The following is a 10,944-nucleotide window of genomic DNA, read 5'->3' on the forward strand; positions in this document are numbered from 1 at the left end:
AGTGACGGAGCGCTCTCATTGGTTTGTTTCGCAGCGCTGGGCGGGCCAACGGAGGAGGAGCTGCTGGAGCTGCTGGACCAGTGTGACCTGGCTCTGACCAGAACTCCTGACAGCACACCGAGAGCCTCCACCTGCAGGTAACGGCACACACGGTGGTCCTGCTGCTGCTGCTGCTGCTGCTGCTGCTGTTGTTGTTGTTGTTGTTGTTGTTGTTGTTGTTGTTGTTGTGGTTGAGGTTGAGTCATGTGACTTCCTGTCCCCCTTCCAGTCTTCACTCTCAGCTCACGGACGTCTTCAGGATGGAGCGTCTCCACTCAGCCGGAGCACGAGGAGGCGGAGCTTCGGGTTCGTCGGCCTCGTTGTGCGGCAGCCTCCCCCGGCAGGCTCCGCCCCCCGCGCCCCTCACCAAACCTCTTGTCCGAGACTCCGCCCTCTGCGGGCCGCAGATCCTCAACATCCCCGCCTATGCCCATAACTCCGCCTCCGCCCACAACAGCCAGACCGCCAGCCCCCGCCCCCCCAGACACCTGGACCGGGACAGAGAGTGGGGGTCTGTGCGCAGGGGGAGCTTCGTGGAGCGCTGCCAGGAGCTCGCTAAGGGTTCAGAGGCGGCGGCGGGCTCTGGGTTCGGGGTCCCGGCAGGTTTGGAGGGCAGCAGGCGGAGCTTAGCGGTGTGCACCGAGCTAGAGGCCAGGTTTGGCCTCAGGACCCCCACCACCTTCTCCGTGTCGCCCGGTGCACGCCACTCCCCGGGAACACCGTCGTCCATGTCGTCGTCGTCGCCGTCGCCGCTGTCGCCGCTGTCCTCGTCTATGTCGCACCGCAGGACCACGGCCACTCCACCGACAAGCCCCGCCCCCGCTGCCGTGAGCCCGTCGCGGTCCAGTGCGCCGGCCTCACCTCGACGCGGCGACGCGACGTCTCCTGTCGACGACCCGGCTTCCCCCGAGAGCCCGGCGAGTCCGGACAGCCCCGCCACCGGACCGCCCACCAGCCCCAAACCACACATGAACGAGACCAGCTTCTGATTGGCTCTTCAGACTGAGACCAGCTTCTGATTGGCTCTTCAGACTGAGCCTGTTTTACTAAAGCTGCATCAATCAATAAATGAAATGACTGTGAGGTCAAAGGGCTCTGTTGTAGTTCTAACAGCGTATGTTAGCTGTAGCCAGCTAAGCTAATGCTAACACTGGACTGTACTCAGTGAATACATTCACTTCATCATTTTAATGAAGATGATATATTTATACTTTAATGTTTGTATTTTCAAACGTTTCACTTTATTTTACAAGAGAAGTAATTTGAGGAATAATAACCGTTAATAACAACGTTATCTATAATTACGTTTCTATAGAACTAAAGTACATTTACTCAAGTACAATTTTGAGGTACTTGTACTTTACTGCCATTTTCTGCTACTTTCCACTTCTTCCTCAGAAGTACATGTTGTACTTTTTACAGTTGTATTTACTTCACAGATTCAGATTATTATTATTATTATTATTATTATTATTTCATGATGTGTGATTACAGATCAAACGACCAGCAGGACATAAAGTTATTACAATGAGCTGATGAACATGATGATATCATACAAGTTGTTCTGCAGAATGAGTCACTATTGATGCTGAACGTTTGACTTGTAACAGAGTATTTCTACACTGTGGTATTAGTACTTTAACTGAGCTGAAAGAGAACTTTAGCTTTGACTGTGTCGTTGTCTCTTCTGTTGACCAACAGGAACGTTTTCTAACGTTTGTATCTTCAGTCTGACCGAGCTTTTATAAAACAGACGTTTGTATCACAGTGTTATTGTTTTAATGTGTTGACTGTAAATCCACTCTGATGAACAAAACACGTCTTCAGTCCGTTCACTTCTTTACGGAGCCGAACCTGAACGCACCGCCGTCACAGCCAATCGGCTGTCGGCTCTTTAGTTCTCTGATATCTGACGACGGCGACTTTTTATTTTACAAACTCCATATTTTATGATTATTTTCTGGAAAGATCTTTGTTTGATTATTAATAATAAAGAAGGACTATAATGATGTTATACTTCTGGTTAAACAGCAGAGCCATGTCTACATGCTCCAAACACAACTCAAACTAAAAGAATGACCAAAATATCATATTCATATTTCATAGGAGTCAGCATACCCAGCACATTCCAGGAGCTAGCGATCGCAGCTACGTGCTAACAAAGAAGCCGATCCACACAGATTTCAGACATATCCACAACATGTCTCTCTGTCGCACCATCACGAGATATGAGCCAACAAACTCCAGCAACACAAATCACTTTATCACTTATGGTCAGAAAATTCTCCTTTCCTTTGAAGTTTAGACGAAAACAAATCATTTCGACCTGGAACATGTTGATCTGATACCTGTGTTACATGGAAAGCATTCTGAAACTTTAGGGGGTTGTTGAGACCAGGGGTGACGATTTGACTTTCAGCGTATCGGATTTTACGCTTCACGGGAGACGGCGCCTTGTTGATTCTGATTGGCTAACAGTGCTGTCAATCCTAACCACATGGCTATAGCTCAATTCTATTGGCTCTAACGCTTAGAAGGAGGTGTCAATCACTGAAATCGACCAATGGGTTGCTGACATACAGCTCTGTGTGGAGGAGGGCGGGAATTTGAAAAAAATCCAGCAAACAGAGTCACAGAGAGGGTTCAGAGAGGATCCTGGCCTTCAAAATAAAGCCCAAACTGTATTTGGATGTATTGAACACCATTAGTGATATATAAGTGAAGTATATAGTTTGGTACATGAGAAAATTCAGATGGTACAGATGGTGCCAAAATGACCATTTTGGAGACCTCGCCTGAACTCTCTGTACTAAAACCTCTCTAATTTTGTTCTGCTTCACTTTATCAAAGTCAGACTTTGCACAGAGACTGTTCACATATTGTTCTATGATCAGGAGAGGTTTAGACCTTCAGCTGCATCATTACAAAGAAATAATAATCCTGAAAGTGCTTTTTTCTTTTAGGCGAGCCTGAAACTTTTTAATTTGTGCTGTGTGCCATCTTCATTTACTCTTAACCAGTAACATATATACTGATATTTACACATCTGAACAAATCTCACAAGTGTTCCCTTTATTATAACACCAAAAATATTCAGATACACCTTGTGGTTGCAGAGATAAACTCTTTTTAGTATGGGTATGTCATTTTCGAGCAGAGGCCTAAAGATAGGTTAGGGTTCAAGAGGTTCAGATCACGGACTGATTGTTTCAAATGCTTCTCAGGTTTCCAGTTCCTGTCTCTGCGTCTCCCTCGGAGACTGTTGTGTGGATTGTGTTCGTTCCGTCTTCGTCCTCCAAGTGTCGCTGTTGTGTTCCTCGCCACCACCGCGTTGACCCGGAAGTGAACGAGCTCCACCGGTAATGAACGACCCCTGGCTGGGTCACCGGGATCCACCATGGCGTGGAGGAGCTGCGCGGTTCTGCTCAGACTGAGCGGAGAAGATGTTCTCCGGAGCTCTGCGAGGGGAGGCAGGTCAGTAGAGGCTGAAGGAAAGGTGGCGAAAGATAGCTACCATGCTAACGTTAGCTGGTAGCTAACAGCTGTTTGGTTCTGTGTTGACATGTCTATTAAACTGGTTTAGCATGCTAACGTTAGCTTGTAGCTAACAGAGCGGTTTGGTTCTGTGTTGACATGTCTATTAAACTGGGTTTAGCATGCTAACGTTAGCTTGTAGCTAACAGAGCGGTTTGGTTCTGTGTTGACATGTCTATTAAACTGGGTTTAGCATGCTAACGTTAGCTTGTAGCTAACAGAGCGGTTTGGTTCTGTGTTGACATGTCTATTAAACTGGGTTTAGCATGCTAATGTTAGCTGGCAGCTAACAGAGCGGTTTGGTTCTGTGTTGACATGTCTATTAAACTGGGTTTAGCATGCTAATGTTAGCTGGCAGCTAACAGAGCGGTTTTGTTCTGTTGACATGTCTATTAAACTGGGTTTAGCATGCTAATGTTAGCTGGTAGCTAACAGAGCTGTCTGGTTCTGTGTTGACATGTCTATTAAACTGGGTTTAGCATGCTAATGTTAGCTGGTAGCTAACAGAGCTGTCTGGTTCTGTGTTGACATGTCTATTAAACTGGTTCAGCATGCTAACATTAGCTGGTAGCTAACAGAGTGGTTTGGTTCTGTGTTGACATGTCTATTAAACTGGTTCAGCATGCTAACATTAGCTGGTAGCTATCTTCATATGTCAATAATCTGTTTCTTTTTAAATATACACTCAAGATCATTAAATATTGCTTTAAGTTGTCCAGGTTTCATTTCAGTGCTGGTCTCTGTTAGCAGCTGTGTGTATCACTGTAAATACTAATGAAGAGGCTCTCAGGTACCGACACGCTCGTCCAGAGGATTCACTCTGTGCTCCAGTCATCAGCTTGTTTCCTCTTACCATACGCCTACTGTACGTCTCACTGGAGCTGTTTCTGTACTAACATACATGGACGTTCATGAGCTGAATATGAAGCGCTCTCTACAACAAATTATTAATTCTTCGTGCCTTTCAATGAATTCAATAGAATCCATTAAAATATGGATTTAAAAGTGACACTGAGATGACGAGTCCAATGGACCTCCAACTTCTCTCAGACTGATCTGAAACTGTTCTGAAATACTTTGTGGATCACTCGTAGACCAAATACTGAGAGTCTTAAAGACGGACACAGACTTTATTATTAGGAGTTCGTCGTCACTACTTCTTCATCCTCAGGACCTTCAGTGAACCTCTGGTCTTCTCTGGTTGTTGAATTGTTCCGTTTGTCCAGCAGGTGGCCTCACAGCTTCCAGCAGAGATGCGGCTTCAGGAAAGCCACCAAGAAACCAGAATCCAAGAAGGTGGAGGAGGAGCTGGTTCCATCCCACACCGAGTCCTCGGAGGCTGCGCTCCACCGTCGGACCCCGGCCCCCCATGTGGAGCAGCATCAGGCTCCGCCGAGACCTCCCCGGGCCTTCGGCCGACTCCTCAGACCGCTCGTCTTCACCGTGGGGGTAGGTGTGGTGATGTTTAGCCTGTTGGCGTTGGAGGTGACGTCACAGATGGGTGTTAACTCCATGTCAGTTTACAGGCTGCTCCTTCGGATCCGCAGCCATCTGGCAGTACGAGTCTCTCAAGTCTCGAGTCCAGAGCTACTTCGACGAGGTCAGAGCCGATTGGCTGGAGAAGCTGCGTCCTCAGAAACGAGGAGACGTCCGTAAAGAGGTGAGGAGGCTCCAATCATCTCTGATCAGCTCTGACATCAGGCTGAAGTGTTTCAGGCTCAGGTGTGAACGGGATGCCCTGATTGGCCGTTTGTGTTTCAGATCAACCAATGGTGGAACAGCTTGAGTGAAGGTCAGAGGACGGTCACAGGTGAGACGACAACTTTTACATCCAGAATCCGTATTAAACAGTCTAGTAAACGTCAGGATTATAATCTTGACCCCTCTGTGTTTTTTGTCTTTTTCCCAGGGATCATTGCTGCTAACGCCATAGTGTTCTGCTGTTGGAGAGTACCATCTCTGCAGCGCTCCATGATCAAATACTTCACCTCCAACCCAGCCTCCAGTAAGTCTGCATGCTCACCCTGTTACAAACAGCTTTTTCAGGTCCTCAGGGTGGTGTGTTCAATGCCCTGTACACCTGATCACGTTTTAGATTCAGCTTTTGAACCAATCAAACCAACAACAAGTCTGTAACTGTTGCTGACTGTTGTTGTCTGTTTCTGACTGTTGTCTGTTTCTAGCTGTTGTCTGTATCTGTCTGTTGTCTGTTTCGGACTGTTGTCTGGTGTTGTCTGTTTCTGACTGTTGTCTGTTTCTAGCTGTTGTCTGTATCTGTCTGTTGTCTGTTTCGGACTGTTGTCTGTTTCTAACTGTTGTCTGTATCTGACAGTTGTTGTCTGTTTCTGACTGTTGTCTGTATCTGACAGTTGTTGTCTGTATCTGACTGTTGTTGGTCATCTGTTTCTGACTGTTGTCTGTTTCCGACTTGTCTGTTTCTGACTGTTGTCTGTATCTGACTGTTGTCTGTTTCTGACAGTTGTCTGTATCTGACTGTTGTCTGTATCTGACTGTTGTCTGTATCTGACTGTTGACTGTTTCTGACTGTTGACTGTTTCTGACTGTTGTCTGTATCTGACTGTTCTTGTCTGTATCTGACGGTTGTTGTCTGTATCTGACTGTTGTCTGTATTTGACGGTTGTTGTCTGTATCTGACTGTTGTCTGTTTCTGACTGTTGTCTGTATCTGACGGTTGTTGTCTGTATCTGACTGTTGTCTGTTTCTGACGGTTGTCTATATCTGACTGTTGTCTGTTTCTGACTGTTGTCTGTATCTGACTGTTGTCTGTATCTGGCTGTTGTTGTCTGTATCTGACTGTTGTCTGTATCTGACGGTTGTTGTCTGTATCTGACTGTTGTCTGTTTCTGACTGTTGTCTGTTTCTGACTGTTGTCTGTTTCTGACAGTTGTCTGTATCTGACTGTTGTCTGTATCTGACGGTTGTCGCCTGTCTTCCTGCAGAGGCTCAGTGCTCTCCGATGCTCCTCTCCACATTCAGCCACTTCTCTTTCTTCCACATGGCCGCCAACATGTACGTCCTTTGGAGCTTCTCCTCCAGCGCCGTGTCCATGCTGGGCAGAGAGCAGTTCATGGCCGTCTACCTGTCTGCAGGTGCTGCACCACAAATCGCCTGTCTATGTGCCCCACAGTTTGTTAGACAGGTCGATGTATTGATCAGTTACTGTTGGATTGTTGATGTTCACACTGATTTGATTGTCTTTTTTTTTCTCCAGGTGTTGTTTCTTCATTTTTCAGTTATGTGTGTAAGACGGCCACCGGGAGGTTTGGTCCGTCTCTGGGAGCCGTAAGTAACAACAAGACGAATCTAATCAAAGTCTACAGACCGACCTCACACAGCTGATCACAACGTGTAGATCGCAGTACATTATATTGTTTCATTTTAAAGCATCAAAGGTAGACAATTACTGGTTTACAGCACAACAGCTGTAGTAGAGTAATTGGTAAAATATTAGTGAAAAATATCCCAAAAATATATGAATAATGTCCAAAATATTAACAAATTAATGTTAATCAAATATTTGAAAAAAAAATTGTGAAAATAATCTGCAAATCATTTATACATTTTTGTTTATTGTTATACACCAAAACAAATTGCTACTTGACAGTGAACCTGGTTCTGATTCTCAAAGCCTGTGTGTTGACTTTGAGTTAGAGGACTTGGGTCCTGGGTCTGTGGGGGACTTCAGGGACCTGGATCCATAAACCCAGCTTAGTGTCTGTCTGTGTCTTCAGTCCGGAGCCATCATGACCGTCCTCGCTGCCGTCTGCACCAAGATGCCAGAAGCCAAACTGGCCATCATCTTCCTCCCCATGTTCACCTTCACTGCTGCCAACGTAAGACTCGCTTCACCTGCTTCACCTGCTTCACCTGTCTGACAGACACCACTGATCTCATCCTGTCCCCCCCCCCAGGCTCTGAAGGCCATCGTCGCCATGGATACAGCAGGTGTGGTGATGGGATGGAAGTTCTTTGACCACGCTGCTCATCTAGGAGGAGCCTTGTTTGGAATGTGAGTCACTGTTTGCTCCTGGTGGTCCAGCTCCCCTCTGTGAGTCAGTGCTGTGCTGGGTTTGATTCATGTCAATGGGAGAGCGCTTCATGTGGATCAAAGCACTCAAGGTCTTCCTTCATGCGTCTTATTTCTGTTATTGTGAGGTCAAGTCTTCTGGGATTGTTATTAACATTTGAAACATGAAACTTTGTTTTCATGCAGACATTTAGTGTCATTGTTTTATTTATCGACGATGTCATTGATTTTATTATATGTGGGATCGACAGTAAAAAGACAAATACCAAAGTAACTAAATCACCAAAGTCACAACAATACTAACAGACGGAGGAGCAGCAGAACAACAGCTCCTGTGTTCTGAGAGGTAGAACAGTGTTCTATGAATGGAGTGATGTGTTTGTAGATCAAAGATAACGGCTTCAGTTCTCCGTCATGAAGGTAAAGAGGTGATAAATACTCTCATAGCTATCTATCTATCTATATAGCTATATAGATAGATAGATATGTCTATCTAGCTAGATAGATAGACATATCTATCTAGCTAGATAGATATGTCTATCTATCTATCTATATAGCTATATAGATAGACATATCTATCTAGCTTGCTAGACATATCTATCTATCTATCTAGATAGACATATCTATGTCTATCTATCTATCTAGATAGACATATCTATCTATCTAGATAGACATATCTATCTATCTATCTAGATAGATAGACATATCTATCTATCTAGATAGACCTATCTATCTATATACATATACATATATACATATATATGTATATATATATGTATATATACATATACATATATATGTATATATACATATACATATATACGTATATATATGTATATATACATATATATGTGTATATATACACATATATATGTGTATATATACACATATATATGTGTATATATATATATATATATATATATATATATATATATATATACACATATATATACACATATACATATACACATATACATATATTTCTTCTTTCTTCAGCATTGTCCACATGTTCTCAATGGGATTTAAGTCAGGACTTTGGGAAGGCCATTCTAAAACCCTAATTCTAGCCTGATTTAGCCATTCCATTTCCACTTTTGATGTGTGTTTGGGGTCATTGTCCTGTTGGAACACCCAACTGCGCCCAAGACCCAACCTTCGGGCTGATGATTTTAGGTTATCTTGAAGAATTTGAAGGTAATCCTCCTTCTTCATTATCCCATTTCCTCTCTGTAAAGCACCAGTTCCATTGGCAGCAAAACAGCCCCACAGCATAATACTACCACCACCGTGCTTGACGGTAGGCATGGTGTTCTTGGGGTTAAAGGCCTCACCTTTTCTCCTCCAAACATATTGCTGGGCATTGTGGCCAAACAGCTCGATTTTTGTTTCGTCTGACCACAGAACTTTCCTCCAGAAGGTCTTATCTTTGTCCACGTGATCAGCAGCAAACTTCAGTCGAGCCTTAAGGTGGCGCTTTTGGAGCAAGGGCTTCCTTCTTGCACGGCAGCCTCTCAGTCCATGGAGATGCAAAACACGCTTGACTGTGGACACTGACACCTGTGTTCCAGCAGCTTCTAATTCTTGGCAGATCTGCTTTTTGGTGGTTCTCGGTTGACTCTTCACCCTCCTGACCAATTTTCTCTCAGCAGCAGGTGATAGCTTGCGTTTTCTTCCTGATCGTGGCAGTGACAAAACAGTGCCATGCACTTTATACTTACAAACAATTGTTTGCACTGTTGCTCTTGGGACCTGCAGCTGCTTTGAAATGGCTCCAAGTGACTTTCCTGACTTGTTCAAGTCAATGATTCGCTTTTTCAGATCCATGCTGAGCTCCTTTGACTTTCCCATTGTAGCGTTTGTGGGCGTTTGTATCCAATGAGCCGTATTTAAATGGCCTCAGAGAAGTCACCGGCTGTAGTCACTCATAATCACTCACAAGAAGTTAAGAGGCCATGCTATGAAGCTCATTTCATTGACACAACTTTCTAAGTCACCAAAATTGCTAATTCATGTTGCTGTATGTATATTTTTGACCCAGCAGATTTTGTCACTTTTTCTGTTAACCCATAATAAAGTCATGAAAGAACCAAACTTCATGAATGTTTTTTGTGACAAAGAAGTATCTGTTCCAATCACTCTATCAGAGAAAAATCAGAGTTGTAGAAATAACTGGAAACTCAAGAGAGCCATGACATTATGTTCTTTACAAGTGTATGTAAACTTTTGACCACAACTGTATATATATATATATATATATATATAGATATATATATATATATATAGATATATATATATATAGATATATATATAATATAGCGTTCACTTAAACTTACAGACTCTTTTAGGAGTCTAGAATACGTCCGTCTACTGTAGTAAAACATTGAGTGTTTCAGACACAATAATAATCTAATTATCAAACTAATAGTCTGAACTAACTTCCCATCATGCTCTCTGTTCCCTCTCTGTCCTCCAGCTGGTACATCCTGTTCGGTCACGAGTTGATCTGGAAGAACCGAGAACCTTTTGTTAAACTTTGGCACGACCTGAGAACCGGAGGAGGTTCTGGTGGAGGAGGTGCTGACGGAGGAGGCGCCGTGTAGGACGCTGAAACACCGGGGCTGCTGGGGAAAAAAAGCAAACATGTAAAGATGTATAAAATGTACAGAGGCCGGTTCGCTGCACCATTCGGCTTCCCTAGGACAAGGTATCGGGGAGCAAACACCTGGACGTCAAGTAGCGATGAAGTTAATTTTTATAAAGATAATCCAATGATTCAGGTGGCTTGACTGTTTGACTGTTGTTGTGTTGACGTTTGTTATTTAGAGAGAAATAATCTCAGCGGTCCAAGAAGAAGTTTCAACTGTCAGTTCATTGAAGGCTTTAAGAACAGCCTGTATATGATTCTATGAGGAATATTAAAATAACACGAGGACTGTATCCAGTTCACATTAGGAGTCTCTCTGGTTCTGGTTCTGGAGCCACAAGGTCCAGTAACTCAAACGTCTCTTTTAACGTGAGAAAGGATGAAGTGAGTTGTGTTTTCTGCTTATTTATGTTTGTTGCTTTTCTTTTGAATAAAACTGTAAAATGATGTGAAGCGATTCTTTTACGACTGTTTACAGTTACAGGAAGTTAACGACTTCATTTATTAATCACTCAAACTCAGAGTATGAAAGCACAGAGCTATCGCTAGTTGAGTGACAGCGATCTGCTCTGTTCTATAACCAATGTAGCATCAAAGTGTTAAAGCATCAAAGCGTCGTAGCGTTAAAGTATTAAAGAGTTAAAGAGTTAAAACGTTAAAGAGTTAAAGTGTTAAAGTA

The 10,944-nt window shown here is 43.7% G+C and overlaps 2 protein-coding genes across 3 annotated transcripts in view; both read left to right on the plus strand.

The window, feature by feature from the left end:
• The window catches only part of shkbp1 (SH3KBP1 binding protein 1), a 10,131-nt gene extending 8,276 nt beyond the window's left edge, over positions 1–1,855 (plus strand). Inside the window, exons 16-17 of the mRNA XM_068703792.1 lie at positions 35–137; positions 269–1,855. Of these exons, the coding sequence (XP_068559893.1) occupies positions 35–137; positions 269–1,028 (863 nt within the window). The 3' untranslated portion in view covers positions 1,029–1,855. The remainder of the gene's footprint in view (positions 1–34; positions 138–268) is intronic.
• Positions 1,856–3,406: 1,551 nt separating this feature from the next.
• Positions 3,407–10,712, plus strand: parlb (presenilin associated, rhomboid-like b). Of its 2 annotated transcripts, none has more exons than XM_068703916.1 (10): positions 3,407–3,513; positions 4,800–5,022; positions 5,093–5,233; positions 5,335–5,383; positions 5,483–5,578; positions 6,534–6,683; positions 6,806–6,876; positions 7,326–7,427; positions 7,506–7,603; positions 10,095–10,712. In XM_068703916.1, the coding sequence occupies exons 1-10, from the start codon at positions 3,437–3,439 to the stop codon at positions 10,219–10,221; spliced, it is 1,134 nt and encodes a 377-aa protein (XP_068560017.1). In that variant the 5' UTR covers positions 3,407–3,436; the 3' UTR covers positions 10,222–10,712. The 2 variants fall into 2 exon arrangements, with proteins under 2 accessions (XP_068560017.1, XP_068560098.1); XM_068703997.1 differs by having other exon boundaries at positions 4,803–5,022.
• The last annotated feature ends 232 nt before the right edge of the window (positions 10,713–10,944 follow it).

This window comes from Cebidichthys violaceus, unplaced genomic scaffold, assembly GCF_023349555.1.
Source record: "Cebidichthys violaceus isolate CVI_PGR_0920_01 unplaced genomic scaffold, fCebVio1.0.p SCAF_1, whole genome shotgun sequence".
Classification (NCBI taxonomy): domain Eukaryota; kingdom Metazoa; phylum Chordata; class Actinopteri; order Perciformes; family Stichaeidae; genus Cebidichthys; species Cebidichthys violaceus.

Coding starts and splice junctions, on each gene's coding strand:
- parlb (XM_068703916.1), top strand. CDS start 3,437: ATGGCGTGGAGGAGCTGCGCGGTTCTGCTCAGACTGAGCGGAGAAGAT. Junction 5,384..5,482: donor AGGTCAGAGGACGGTCACAG/GTGAGACGACAA, acceptor TCTTTTTCCCAG/GGATCATTGCTGCTAACGCC. Junction 7,604..10,094: donor GGAGGAGCCTTGTTTGGAAT/GTGAGTCACTGT, acceptor TCTGTCCTCCAG/CTGGTACATCCTGTTCGGTC.